At 48.0% G+C, this 14,936-nt stretch overlaps 1 protein-coding gene across 9 annotated transcripts in view; it reads right to left on the bottom strand.

The window, feature by feature from the left end:
* Nucleotides 1-14,936, bottom strand: part of KCNAB2 (potassium voltage-gated channel subfamily A regulatory beta subunit 2) — a 107,483-nt gene that overhangs the window by 4,283 nt on the left and 88,264 nt on the right. For all 9 annotated transcript variants that reach the window (XM_075121189.1, XM_075121188.1, XM_075121187.1 and 6 more), the window contains 8 exons: nucleotides 13,794-13,838; nucleotides 13,664-13,707; nucleotides 12,633-12,719; nucleotides 6,772-6,857; nucleotides 5,431-5,551; nucleotides 2,517-2,611; nucleotides 1,515-1,635; nucleotides 878-966 (listed from right to left, as the gene is read on the bottom strand). In XM_075121189.1, the coding sequence (XP_074977290.1) occupies nucleotides 878-966; nucleotides 1,515-1,635; nucleotides 2,517-2,611; nucleotides 5,431-5,551; nucleotides 6,772-6,857; nucleotides 12,633-12,719; nucleotides 13,664-13,707; nucleotides 13,794-13,838 (688 nt within the window). The remainder of the gene's footprint in view (nucleotides 1-877; nucleotides 967-1,514; nucleotides 1,636-2,516; nucleotides 2,612-5,430; nucleotides 5,552-6,771; nucleotides 6,858-12,632; nucleotides 12,720-13,663; nucleotides 13,708-13,793; nucleotides 13,839-14,936) is intronic.

Below are 14,936 nucleotides of genomic sequence, written 5' to 3'. Positions count from 1 at the left end.
ACAAAGAAAATCAGAATGTAAGTCAGCGCTGAAGTTGTCTCAAGGGACCCATCAACCTGCAAAACTTGAGCTGCCAACATTCCCCTGCTGGCTTTGGGATAAGTGGTCACTGGTGGAGTTTAAGGAGGTGTTAATGACAGCACATAGTATTGAGGTGCACAAGACGCTCACTAATAAACTGTATTGACCAGCAAGCAACACTAAAACCACCTACATCCTCGCTTGTGACAGGGACCAGCAGGGGCTGATTGAGCTAGTGATGGTCATGAGCTTCCCTGCAACCACAAATTATAGTGTGGAAAAAAAATTCCGTAACCTGCGTGACCGCTTTGGAAAACAAAGGTAAACGGGAAAGCAAAGTCAGCCAAAACCAACGGCTGAAATACATGGTTAAAGAAATAAAGCACATGGGTGTGAATTCAAGGCGTTATTGGTTCCTTCAGTATCATGTACAATTTACTAAATAGAAGGGTTGATGGGTCAAACAACAGAGTTTTCAGAATAACTTGGTTCACTGAAAGAATCTGTTACGGGAAAACATGTGATTTGTTAAAGGTCCGATCCAAAGCTCAACTGACAGCTCTCACGAAGGTTGATCCAAGGACTTATGAGCCATGACACCAAGTCAAAGTCTTAAAGCCCCCTCTTACTAAATGAGCCCCATGTAGTAGCCCTCGTTAATACCTGCAAAACAAGTGCAGCTGCAAGGCACATCCCACCTTGCACTGATCTATTACAACTGTTGCAATATGGTTAATTTCTTTTTAACGATATAAACTCTATGAGGAGTTAGTTACTCTCAAACTCTGAGCAAGCCGAAGATCATGCCTACATTTTTAAGCAAGGGAAATTTGCCAGGCTATATGTGGGAACTGACCTGTATCGCGCCGATATTCTCCATTAACTGGTCTGCATTGGAAGCGCCGAGCAAAACGGAGCTGACTCCTTCGTTCCTCAGACACCAGGCTGGAGTGACAGAAAGGGTTAGGGGAGCTAAGGACAGGGGGTTCACTGCAGCGCACACACGTCATTCTTTACTTTAATAAAAAATGCCGTGCAGAGCTGCAGAAGCAGCTCTTCATTCTCCGGCCACAACTGGCCGGAGCGTCCAGCGCGTGGAAGAACTCGATGCAAGGTGCTGTGCACATACAACCCACAGCATGTTTATACGGCCAGGAGAGGCGGGCTTGGTGGGGGAGATGTGCCCAGGCAGGGAGGGCACCTCGGTTAGGCTTTCTCTGGCCATGGAGGCTGGTATTTCCCGCTCTGACAGACTCCACCTGTCTCGGGGCAACCGTGGGCAGTGAATAGAGGAAACGAAATTCTGGTCTCCTCAGAGCAGCTTTTCATGCGAGCAGGCGCAAGAGAAGCAAGGAGCTGGGTCGGATGGTCTGGAATTCGGTATCACTGCCAGGGAACGAGGCTATTCTTATCCAGTGCCCCGCTGCTGCATTCCAGTGACAAAGGCTGGGGGAGGACGATCTCTCTTGCTCTGCGTCTTGCAAGCTGCTTACCGATCGCGAGCTGTGGCAAGGTGCATCCTAGGCGCTCTGCAATGGCTTGCAGCTCCTTCAGCTTTGCCTGCTGTCTCCTTCCCTCTTCACTCAGGATCTTGTCTTTTAGCCATTGGTATCCCTTTGAAAAGAGAGGCACATTGAGGGAGAGGGGAAAGAGTCCTTAGCATCTGCCTCCTCCCCAGTCTGCTTCTAGAGACGGGGCGTCACTGGCTGGGGACGCAGACAGGCTGATGCCAGCACTCGCTTGGGACCCAGGTCAGCTCCCACTGAAAGCAATGGAAAGGTGCTTCTGGGAGTCAAAGGGAGCTGGCAATGTGCTCATTGTAGGTCCAGAGGCCAGCGCAGGGGGTTCTTCCACTTGAACTTAGTGTCACAGACGCAGAGGGAACAATCCAATGGAAATGTGGTTTATTGTGTGTGTGTTCTATCACTCCGGCATACGTCAAGGGACTTCCCATAAATCTTTGGGGCTATAATGCAAAGATATCAAGGATTCTGTACAGAATCCCCCAAACCCGCACAAGGAACATGAAGCGAAGCGGCGTTCTAGCCAGAGATCTCGGTAACGGGGTGACCCTCACACAGGAATGCTTAGCACAAGGACCAGAACGCGTGAGGGGTCTCAGTTGTGACACTGCAGTAAAATTAAACACACCTTTGCAGCAGGCGGCTGATTAAAGGTAGATCCCCTCCGACACCATATTACTTAATGCAGGTGCAGAATTCATTGGAACAAGGGGGGAATGATGCGTTTTGCCTACAGTGCCTGTCCTTCCAAGTGGGGTAGTGCAGCCCCCCAGAATCAACTCCCTCAGCTCCCCTCATATGATCCTGAAACCAAACTGGCCTCAAGCAAGGAGACCAAGTACTGGGAGGCAACAGGAACCCCCCCATACTGGCTGCAGGATAAAATCTCAAATGCAAGGGGTGATAAAGAGACACCATTCCACCCAGCATCCCTCGCACCAACCCACAAATCATGCTGCACCTCTTCCTCACCTTCAACGATGCTCTGGAGTAAGGGGGGATTCCACCATCATATTTTCCAGAAACAATTCCACAGGCCAGCGGGGACCAGGTCATGGCGCCAACCCCTGAGAAGAGAGAGAACATTTACTGAGGGCACTACAGGTTCCCGCTGACAGCCGGGGTGGGGTGGGGGTGGAGGAGGGATCAATTGCACACACGGCTATCTGCCAGTTTTGTTCCTATTTTTAGCATCTTTTGGTAAGTACCGTTAGAGAACCAGACATTTTCCTTCGTGCAGTGTTGGTCTGGGGGCAGCTGCTAGCTGTATGAGCCCTGCTCCAAAATCCTGCCCCTAAAAGTGAGCAAGCTCAGAACACAGGGTAGAGAAAACAGGGGTGCGGCTGTCAGTGCTGCTGGGAGGATGTGATTTGGGAGCAGGACGCAGCATGGGAGGAAAAAGGAGGGGGCCCCTGCTAGAGAGGAAATGCTTGGACAAGTGGGAGATAGTCTTTTTTAAAACGAGGTTGGGGAAATGTTTTAGAGTCTAACCCTAGGCAGGATTTCTGGGCTAATGGCACAAGTAGTTATTTAAAAGCACAGAAGAAGAGCTGTTGACTATTTGTGCACTATTGTACATGGCGAATACCTGCGAGAGCATTTTTTTGTGTGCTCGGCCCTGCCAGGTGTCGAACCCGTGGTCCCCGAGCCAGCAGAACGCTCCAGCTTGCGATTAACTTTAAATCTGGAGCCATTTTCCAAAAAAATCTACTAAACTGGTCGTTAGCGTCACTGCTCAAGTGACTGATGTTTATTTGTTAAGTGCTTTTTTTTTTAGATTTTTATCAATCATATCCATTCCTTTGAAATGGTGTGGGGGACATCAGACAGTAGCCATTGAGAGTCAAAAAACGGAGCTATATAATTCTTAACACACAAACTGCTGACAGTGCACGCCGAAACGAACCAAGGGACGGTCCTTCAACCAAACTCCCAGGTTCTCGGGCACCACTTTCCCCAGCTGTTCATTTTGATTGTTATTGATGGAAATATTTTTCCACTGTGTGTGTGTGTGTGTGTGTGTGTGTGTGTGTGTGTGTGTGTGTGTGTGTGTGTGTGTGTGTGTGTGTGTGTGTGTGTGTGTGTGTGTGTGTGTGTGTGTGTGTGTGTGTGTGTGTGTGTGTGTGTGTGTGTGTGTGTGTGTGTGTGTAAATCAACATTTACTGATAAAAATCGAATCCTTCCCAGCCTATAAATATCATATGTCATTAAAGCCCTTCCCTGCTAGGACAACACACACGTTTCCATGGATACAGTAACTACGGTCTCCTTTCTTTGGTTTATTTAATGAAGCAGTTTGAACAGGGGAGACATTTGTCTGTACCCAGGAAGCCCGTCTTTGTGTAAAGGGCTCGACAGGCCAGACCTCATCCTACTTTACAAATGGGCCGTAGGCCAGGAATGCACAGCACAGGCTTGGCCAGGCAGCTGGGAAGCCTCCAAGTACAGCAAAGAGTGAAACTCTAGAGAAGAGTTGTCAAGTCTGTAAATGACCCAGCTTTGGCTTCTAAGAGGAAGATGCCTCCTCTGTCCTGTGCTCTCTGGCTTTTTTATACTCTTCAGAGGTAACGTGCGTCTCTCTCTCTCTTGGTCTCTCATGCGCACACACAAAGGTTTGTCTGGGTACATCAGGAGTTTGGGAATCAGGCCTCAGCACTTAGAATTTCTCTCCTAATTCCAGGCTGCTTTTTCTGATTATGATATAAACACAATCTTGTAAAAGGATTTCAGCCAGAGCAAAGACACCGAGTGACTTGGCATGGCCCAAATAATGCCAGGTTAGGGTGTGCAACAGCCACTCCAGGGCACTCAGAAGTTAAACAATTACCAAAGCCAGTGGCTCCGACTTGGCATGAATATGAAATGTGCACCATGATCACACACTGGGTTAGCAGCGTGGAGGAGACGCCAGCTAAAGGGCCATGACACCAACTCAGCAGCAGCTCGGCCTGGCCAGAGCTCTGATATTCAGATGGGGCTAGATCATGCAGTGTGATCCCCCTTTGCTGTGGCAGAGGCTGGGAACAAGCATGGCTTCGGGGTGACAAACAGGTCTGACAAGGCTGCTGAGATTTATTTTCCCTAAAACTGTGCCTATTTCCCCCATATCTTAGCACATTTATTCAGTTTTTTAAAAACTATTTTTGTACATTTTAAACCACAACCCCTCAAGTGCCCCATGAATACAGATACGGGGCCTCGTGCCGATGTGGCATGTTGTACGTGCTGAAGGGACACGGCCAGCTCTGGGGACTCAGAAGATCGCTGGGTTTTTTTAGTTTGCCATAAAGATGCAGTTTTGGGGCAACCAAAAGCATTTGCGAAGTTGGGGTGAATTCAGCAAATTGTTCTGACGTTTTTCCAGAATTTTTGTCCTCCCTTTTTATCTGGTTGAAACTGATTGTTCAACCCCAATGAAATCTTTTCAGTTTTTCATTTTGACAAGAAAAGAAATTATTAAAAAACAAATGCTTTTTTCTAAACAAAACGTTGGAACGGTTTATGTTGGAAACGTTGAAACAGTCAGGGTTTAGCTTTGAATTTTTTGTGGATGTTTTTGTTCAGGCCTGGATTGGAGCCGTGTGGCTTGGGCCCCTCTCTAGATTGCCGTTTTTATACTTGGCCCATGTGCGCACTGCCCCCGGACCAACCCCAACCCTCCTCAATGGAAACCAGGGGTCTGTTGCCCGATTATTGTTCCATTGGGAAAGGCAATTCTTTCTAGAAACAAAAGCCAGGGGCTGGGCATTCCGGGCAGCTGAGCTGAATATCGACAGACCCTTTATGACAGGACCGAGCCTCTCAACTCCTGCTCCCTTCCCTGAGAGTGCCCAGCTGAGCCCCAGCCAGCCTCAGAGAACACGTAAGGCGTGGGGGGGGTTTGTACCTATCTTGTGAAAGAGCTCAGGGAGTTGCACCTCCACCTTCTCCCTCTGGAACATGTGGTACTCAGCTTGCTCACATATCGGCGGGATTAGGTTAAACTGCCGGGCCACTGAGTACGCTTCCTGCAAGCACAAAGACAAATGCAAATCAGCATCATTCCCGATAGGGCAGGGCTGCCCCGCCCCATGCTCTCCTCCTGGAGCAGGGCGAGAGCTCCAGGTCGTCCCCACGGCACTGGGGCTGGGACGTCTGGAGACCCTGCCTGGCGGGTGAAAGGGAGTAACCCAGGGACATGGAGAGAGTGGCTATTGCCGAAACAGAACTAATTTGTTCCTGCGGCTGATGGGGACCCAGGGCCTCGCTGAACAAGCAGAGGCTGGAGGGCTCAGTCCTATGGGAGATTTGCCCATTGGCAGGCCCCAGTGGGACTTTATCTTTGACTTCAAAGGGCACGAGCCAGCCTCTGGGGTCTCTGACTGCAAATGTGGTGCCCAGGCTCAGCCCGAGAGGTCTGTATGTGTGGAGCATTCCGGCGCTCTGGGGCTGGCTCTGCACTGACAAGTGCTTTAATGCCAGGGTAGCCACGTCACCACCTGTCAGCATTCAGCTGGAAGGGGCTCGAAAAGGCCCAGATTTGCCCCCAGGGCTCCTGAGATGCTGCCTTGGAGACAGCTGCAGACATGGGAGCTGACACAAAGTTCTGTCTGTTACCAGGGAGACGGGCACATTGAGAGGAAAAGGCGACTGGCTGGAGAGTCTCAAGTCAAAGGATTTAGCTAGAAATCATGTTAAAATTTGCCCAAAAGTTGGAGCAGATTGAGCCAGCAGAGCACACAGAGCTGGGAAGGGCCAGAGGGGGAAATCTCTCACTGAAGCGTCTCAGACCAGCGAGGAGAGAGAATGAGAGGGGGAGAGGAAACCAGGTGAGCTGGGGGCTCCTGTGACAGCAATGACAGGGATTTCCCGCTCAGGTGTCCTTCTCGCTGACCGTTACTGTGCTACCTCCTTTCCCAGCCAAGGAACCCTTTCCCCTTTGGCACGAGCCTGACACACTCTGATGAGCTGTCCTATCAGATCTAAAAATAATTACAGCTAAAATTCGTCTGCAAGCAGTCGGCTCCTGACAGCTCCTGTCTAATTAAATCACCATCAACAGAGCACTTCTCCCCAAAACACTGCAGAGAGGCACTTTGCTCTGGCGACGGCAGTCTGCTTGGCCTCTGCTTAGCATCAGCAGCATGCAGATCATTTATTTATGGCGTGTCTTCTGGCCCTTGCATTTCAGCAATGGGAACGCACGGGCATGCATGTGCCCACACCCAGGCGTGTACACACACAGTACCATGATCTCCATGGAGCTCCAACGCGATGTTCCCCAGTACATGGCCATTCCCTGGTTGATAACATGGGTCATTGCTCTCACCGTCTCTGTCAAAAAGGAAGGGAAGGCAAGGAGGGAGACGTCAGCCTGGCACGCAGAGCTGGAGCTATTCCGTAAATAAAGACTGTGACACCAAAAGGAAAGGGGGGATTTGACTGCACAGACATCTTGCAAGCAGTGTACTTCCAGACTTCAAACTTGGAGACAGGAGTTTTACAAGGAAATTAAAAAACAAAAACGAACGAACAAAAACCAAAAAGCCAACCCACAACAGAGACTGCTCGTGAAATCATTTCCCCATATTAATTACTTGTCCAAATCTGTAAAGAATAATCGAATGCAAAAATAAACAAACAAACCAACAATCGCCAGAGATTGGGTTGGAAAGTGACCTTTTTATGGCCGCTTGTGCTGAAATGAGGGTGAGAAGAAACAGAGGGATGTAAATTATGATGCCATAAGAATTGAGTTTTTTTTAGTTAGTTGCTTTTTGGAGGAATAATAGGATTAGCCTAGAAGAAAATAACCATTTGCAATGGACCAGTGAAACGTAATGAGGTCACAATCAAATAGGTGAAATGCAGTACAGAGTGGTGGAAAACAATGTCCAGTCTCACGGATGTTCACGCTCTCCTGTGAGATGGGGATGGACAGGAGCCACAGGATATATTGCACCCATGTGTGGGGGAAAAAAATAACATCTTCAAGGTCCTACAAAAAACAGACCCGAAGACTCAGTTTTCCATCTAAACAGAGGAAAACCAGATCAAATCCACCAGGATGGAACAGCTGTCACAGGAGGGGAGACATTAAAAAAACCACAACAAAAAAAGTAGAAACATTTCTGGGAGACCAACTTCTTTGGGGAGCAGGGCTTGACTCTGTGTGTGTGTGGGTGGGTGGGTAGGGATAGTTTGGGAGAGGGAGAGGGAAACAGCACAATGTTTGTGCAGTTCTTTAGCACCTTCCAATTTTGTTTCTGGGCATCATTGCTCTGCTGCACTGAGATTTATGAACCCAACTCCGAGGTCCGTTCAGAACTCCCTGTGCAGGGACAGACGAGCTCAAAAACTCTACCCCTGAGCATCTGGAATCAGAAGATTTCAGAGACTGAGGAATCCAGGAGGAGCTGGAACTGCTGGATGTTAAGGATAGTTAAAAAACCCTCACCTCCAGCTTTGCCCTGATAGTTTAGCTGCTGTGAACTTCAGAGATTATTACTAATAAGAAAAATTCATCATTAGAAAACATCCATTAGCTATGAAAAACAGAGGGCAAATTCTGTCTGTATAAAGACTTATGAAAAGCAAATATTGCAGCTGATTGTAGGAACCCATTAAGTTAGTTTGGCCTCATGGTTAATATTGCATCTAAAAACAGCTAACGTTCAGATTTTTCTTTTTTGAAGGTTGTCACTGTGATGTTTGGCAAATACAGGGACGGCCCACCAAAGGTGCTGAATGTATGTAGTGGATCCAGCGGGAGATATCTAGAAAAGGCAGCTCTAAGAATACATTGCTTGCAAGGTTGGTTGCAAATGTTGCGGTACAAAGGAAAGATTGCAAACAAGTGTTTCTAAAAACAATCCATTGACGGCCTGAAAAAATAAACCCGATATAATATATAAATCAATGTGATTACACACACGCACACACACTCACTCAGACAAAAGTGTATGTATCCCTGTCTTCTGTCTGTTTCAAGGTGGGAAGCAGACAATGGTATGTGTTTGTCTAAGTGCGATGCTAAACATGCTGGAACATAAAGAGAGAGAACGAGACCGCAAAACCTGAGGCTCCTCATTTGACACTCGCCCAAATGTTTTAAACAGCTACTGATTTTGGGTGCTTTGAGGCATTTAGGGCCGATTTTCAGGGCACAGAGTGCTTACAGCTGCAGGGGCCGCTCAGGGCGGCTGCCCCTATGCAGCTCCTGTGATAATCAGCACTGGTATCTCCAGTTGGGACAACCAAAAACTCGACCGTCAGTTTCTGAACGGGTGCGAAGATGCTTTGTCTTTTATTAGACTTGGAGTCGCGCTGTTCAGCACAGGTTCAAGTGCCCCGTTGCTGACACTGGCCCTCAGCATCTGGTAGTGTTAAAAAAGGCTTGAGAAAGCAGCAGCGAGTTAGAACATGCAGTTCCCATGGCCTGGTCTCCATGACGCCCACAGGCTGCAGCCTGCAGATTGCAAACTTCTCCTTGGACCACAAGACACAATCCTTCCAAAGACGCTAATTACGTTTGCAAAGTCACAAAGGGGGCAGAGCTCCATTAGGTGGTGGCTTCATTAAGTTATGTTAGTAGCTGCCACCCGAGAGTGCTCTGCAGCAAGCTCTCTGTTCCTTGTAACATCCAACTAGCCCTTATCGCAGAGTCAGCCCTGTGCTGGTTTAAACGTTTCTCTCGCTTCCTCAGAGCTGCTTTAGGAAGTGTCACTGAACAGGTTTAAAATACTGAAATCAGAGAGAACGTTTTTCAGTCTCCAAAAACCTCATTTCTGGGCTGAGACCCAAGGTGGAAGGCTTCAGCTCTGAGGAAGGGATCGTTAGGAAATTCTGAGCATACAGAAGCAGGAGGATGAGGAAAGTCCAAATGTCAAGAGCTCTATAGCTTGTACTTTCATGAAGGGAGACTCAGATTAGCAACCAGAAGCAAACAATTCCTGGAAAGGCCATGTAAACTCCTTGATCTGTGGGGAGTGTGCTAGGCATCGGGTCAGCCTTCTAGCTGTCTGGGGCAAACCCTGCTCGTGCCACCCAGTCCATGTAGCTGGAGTCTCCATTGGGGCAAGGGCTGAGGAATCTTCCCATGCCAAGACACAGGGGATGAAATCTTGACCTTACTGAAGTCAAGGGGAATTTTGCCATTAACTTTGGGGGGCCAGGATTACACCCAGTCTCTGCAGCTGCCACCAGTATTTAAAGAAAACACTTTACACACACACACACACACAGACCTCCAAGATGCAGAGTAACAAATGCAAACAACCCCAATCTTCTTTTACCCTTGTTCTCCCTTCTCTACAACCTTCCTCTTGGTCTCTTGTCTGAATGTAGGCAAAGAGAAGACGAGGTCTCTGCCCCATGGAGCTTACCGTCGAAGCCGCTATGCACATTCATGGTACTGCATTAGCAAAAACCACCATCCCCCTAATTTTGTTTCTTTTAGCTTAATTAAACCAAGGAAAGAGGTGCCAGAGAGTTTGAGACTCAATTGGCTAGTTAAAACGGGAAGTTACAGCATAATTTTAAGGTGTCAGTCAAACCGCTGCTGCCCTGTTCTGTTGCTGCCTTTTCTTTTCTTTTTTAGAAACACTGTCGGGAGTCCCCGTTCACAGGCTCTCCAGCCAAGTCTGAACCATGCAGGCTGAGTTTGAAGCCAAGGCATAAACTCATGCCAAGGAGAGAAGCAAAAAGAAAAAGTCACACCAGGCTTTACATGTCCATCACATGCACTGACAGAGTGTTACAGTTTAGCTAAGTGCTGGGCTTGTGCAAACGAAAGTTTTCCATAGAAATAAAATCTGGCAGGTCTGTAATACATCTTGCACAAGATCACAAGCCATTACAAGGAGGAAGAATAGCCCGTCATAAGCAGAAAGAGCAATGACTATCAGAGCTGGGCAAAATGGGCATTTCTTACGTCACAGGAATAGGCTCAGCAGGTTACATGCAGCTGGGGTCACATTTGGTCATTAGCTCTATTCCACTTGCCCCTTTAATTTAAAAAATCCCATGGGAAAATAAGTCTCCAGTCTCCATGCCAAAGTTCCAGACACTAATGCTTGAATAACCATATTAAAAATGTATCACAAGTAGACGGCAATAGACGTTCAGTTCAATAATGAACAGTAATAAGACGACCGAATGCTTTGTACCTATTGTACATATTCATAGCTGGGACTGTAAAAAGCTAGACTGGCATGGATATATAGCCAGCCAACTATTAGCCTTTTGGTCCCAACCTAGTGCTGGTTAAGGGATGCCCCCTCAGTGGTAGCAACCCCCTGTGGGAATCGACTCTGAACAGGGCTGAAAACTCTGTCCCCTTATTTTAATGTAGTCTTTGGTCAAAGTTTGCCACCGCAGGGAGCGCAGTTACACAGAATTTTGCCCAACCCTAGTACATACTCATTAAAAAAAAAAATCCAACCACATTCCTTATGCAAGACCAGGCGCATTCAATGGGGTGAAAAAACCAGCATAACATGTTATTTCAGTAACTGACTAGACGGACTTTGGGAGCCAATTCGTTCAACTTACCAGACAGCCGTATTTTCTGATGCTAATGTAAACTTATCAGCACTCAACCCACAGCATGGGCTTTAAAGTGGAGAGTCTTGTGGACTTTAAAACTTCTGGGTGAGGACCACCACAACTTGCTTGTTCTCCCCTGGACTACTGATTTGTTCACCCTGATCCCTGAACTGCTCTCCTCCAAGATCACAAGCATGTTAGGAAACATGTTATTTTAATGAACCAATGAACTAGGCTTTAATGCAGAATTTCAAACTGCGGGGACCTCCTGTCATACAGACAAGCATAGCAGAAAATGGCACGTCATGCACTGAACAAAGGAAAGGAACAAAAGAATGAAGTGACATGAATCGAGGGAAGAGAACGAGAAGAACTAATCACTATTTTGCTTTTTACTTGCAAGATGTTCTCAAAGGCAAGTGGGGTTTTTTGTTTGTTTTCCTTTGTGCATTTTATGGAAAAGTTTGCCACGGGGGAAAGGAAGTCGTGTAAATAAAAATACAGAGTCTGTCCCATAAAATGCTGTTTGGACACAGAAGTCAATATTCGGACTGCGGGTACGATGTACCTTCTATGATGAATGTTCTTGACTTGGAAGAACTAAATGGGTCCCCTGGTGATAAAAGAAAGATTTAAAGAGACCAGAGTTTACAACTGCTGGCATATTACAATGAACGGCATGACAAAAGGGTCTGGGTCTGGAGGAAGAATAACCCGCTATCAAAGCACCATTAAAACAGCCTGTTCCAGAAGCAGAGCGCATCCTGAGAAGGCCCCTTTACATGGGGATGGAGGGGGATTGAGGTTGAAAAAGATTTTTGGTTGGTTTGTTTACATATGCTGAACGTATTAACACATGAAACAATTGCTACATAATGGAAAACGCACCATAACTAAAAACCCGTCACCAACATCATGATTCAAACATTCAAAACATCAAAAAATAAAATGCAATGAAAAATTCAGACCTGATTTGGCTAATAAGATGTTAAACTAACAAGGAATTAACAGTTCCTTCTTAGAATGGGCGAGTATGTAATCCAGAAATGGGACAGGCCATGAAATGAGAAAAGTTAGATCTGTTGCGGAGATACAAACTGCTAGCACAGCAGCTTGAGAAAATTATTATAATGATGGTAACCCTGAGTATGAATTGTATTATCCAAGAACCTAGGAGCGCCAGTCACGGACCTGGGCTCTGTCATGCTGGGCAAACACGGACTGAAAAAAGGGAGATAACGCAGAGAGAAGCACATTCAGGCCCGGAAAGCCCGAGCGTAAGAGTTCCCCATGACATGAGCAAGGGGAACGACCCCTGAGAAGCCCTTTGACTGGTGCCCCTCTATTACACTTTGCTGGGGGAGAGAAAGAGGTTATTCTGAAAATGATTTGGTGGCCCACGGCCCGCGCTCCTACTCCCCAACGCTACACTCTTTAGAAGTCGCTCCCTACTTCTGGACGCAAATGGCGAGACCATGGCTAATCCACCAGTCTCAGCTGCCTGCTGACCAGTAACCCGAAACAGGAATAGGCTCTCAGGGAGAAACTGGCAGTAGAACCTACCTTCCATGGGTGTGTTGGGATCTGGTCTGTTCGCAAACACAACATCCACGTACTCTAACTGCAGCCGTTCTAAGGAAGCCTTCAGACCTGGTGATGAGCAAACAAGGACAAAAGGCCATCAAGTACAGTTCCCTACTGAGCTCCCCGCTTCGTTAGCACTAAAGAGAACGTCCCAGCACTTCGCAAACACAGGATCCGAAGAGCTGCACTAACGCTCGTGAGATGGTGCCCTGAGGCCCAGGGATCCCAGCTTTGCTGAGGCTGTTCCAGAGTGTTAAGAGCACCGCGACCCACATCTGCGCGAGAGGGCTGAGCTGTGCCGCGTGCTCCGTGGAGAGACCCGGCTCGCTGCTGCTCCACTGGGAAGGGCAGCCCCAGCCCCAGCTCTCACAAAGGCTGGCCACTCCCTGGATTTCTGCTTGGAGTAATGAACAGAATGAAAACCATCTCAGGGGAAGAGCTGCAGAAGTGGTGACGCTAAAATGTATCCAACCTCTGCTCAACAGGGGCCAGTTGCCAGGCGATTTGAATTACACTTATAACAACTCTCAAGGGAATATTCAGCTCATTGTTATAAACAATAACTACCAGCACATGCCTCTCCCCCACCCTGCTCCTTCTTCCAAACCAGGAGGTCATGATGTCAGTTGTTGGCGTCTGCAAGGCACTCTGCAGTGCCATTAACGCCATCTTGGCAGGACAGCGCACCCACCAGGTGTGTGTGGGCAGGTGTGTCCCAGCCGCTGGGACATGGCAAAGCAGTCACTGAAGCAGCCCAAGGGATGGGCTCAGCTGGAGCCCTGTCGAAGCGTGTTTGTTCCTTCTCTCGAATGGGAACACCCCAGGTCCCTCAGGCTCTCCCACCTTACTATACAGGAGCAGCAGATAGGCCTCAACCCAGCAAAGCACATGGTTAAGCATGTGAGTAGTTCCATTCAGTTAAGTGCTCATGTGCTTAAAGTTAAGCACGTGCTCAAGTGCCTTGCAGGGTCAGGCTCACATATAGCATTAAAGCAGACGTGCTCTCTCACCTTCTATGATGTGTTTTCTGGACAGTCCCCTCTCAGTCTCTGCTCTGAAAAAGAACAGGGCCCAGGTTAGCAGCGTACAGTACAACGACGACAATTACGGTGCTGGGTGAAATTAGCCAGCGTTACTTACTTTCCTCCCCAGAAGATTTTGGTTGTGATGACCAGGCTAGAGCGCCTGTAAAGAGAAACAGAAAGTCACTGCATAAAATGTACCAAGCCAAGGTTCCCTTTCGCCCTCTGTGCTCCCATCCCTGCACTCACCGCCCCAAGCTGACGCTCGCCCACAGCTTCCAGTTACGCAGATACCCTCTTCCCAACTCACTGGTCCGTGGAACGTAAGTGATTCAGCACCAACCACTGCTCCGAGTCGTGCTGGGGCACAGCCAGAATAATTCTATTGACTTTGCAGTGGAGTTACTGCGGATTTACCCCAGTGTAAGGAAGGTTAGAGTCAGGCCCTCAGTGATCCGCTTGGCTGTTTGATCAGATGCCTTCACTAGCCCAGATCAGAGGTGTTACCTCTAGGACCCACCTCACCTTGAATGATCCTGGGGTTAAGCCTTTAGGGTGAGATTGTCAAGAGTACGATCGGTGTTTAGGAGCACAAATCCCTCTGAAAATCACTGAGGCACTTCGGAAAGTCCCAATCTTGGGTATGGCCCTGTAGCCCAAAGTCACTTTGCTTCAGGGCCATCCTGCAGGCTACAGCATGGCAACTACTAGGAGAAACCACTACCAGCTCCAACTACCGTGAACTTACTGAACCAGCTGCTATGGTCCCGTGCCTACTCCAGACTCAAGAGGCTGTTTGCTGAAAAGCCATTATTCGCGTGCCTGAACTAAAATGTTTGGACTCTTAAATCAGTGTCCAGGACAGCTAAACCAGACTCTCATTGTGCCCACATTACATTGCAGTGTGAGACTGCACTCATCAAAGGGCTCCAGCCACAATGGGCTGGCCATGATCCTAGTATGACTGCCTAAGACTGTTCTTTATGGCGGAGTGCATGGTGAGAGAGGCCAGGAGCGGTCCTGGAGTCAGCGGTGTAAATAGAAAACTACTCAGGCAACACCCCGCCGGGCTCCAATGGCATCTCAAAGTAGATGTGGACCAATCTGCTCAGAACCTTGGTGCTGGAAAAAGAAGAGGACGATGAACAGGCATGTGGGGTGCCACGGTTCACCTCTGAGTACAGACAGGAGATGGGATTCTCATGGGATTTGCTAAAAAGTCAATTACCTTTAATTACTGGGAGCTGCAGTCACATGGAAA

This window comes from Caretta caretta, chromosome 18 (genome assembly GCF_965140235.1).
Source record: "Caretta caretta isolate rCarCar2 chromosome 18, rCarCar1.hap1, whole genome shotgun sequence".
NCBI lineage: Eukaryota > Metazoa > Chordata > Testudines > Cheloniidae > Caretta > Caretta caretta.
The sequence above is the reverse complement of the archived record's forward strand: the minus strand, read 5'-3'. Positions and strand labels throughout refer to the sequence as shown.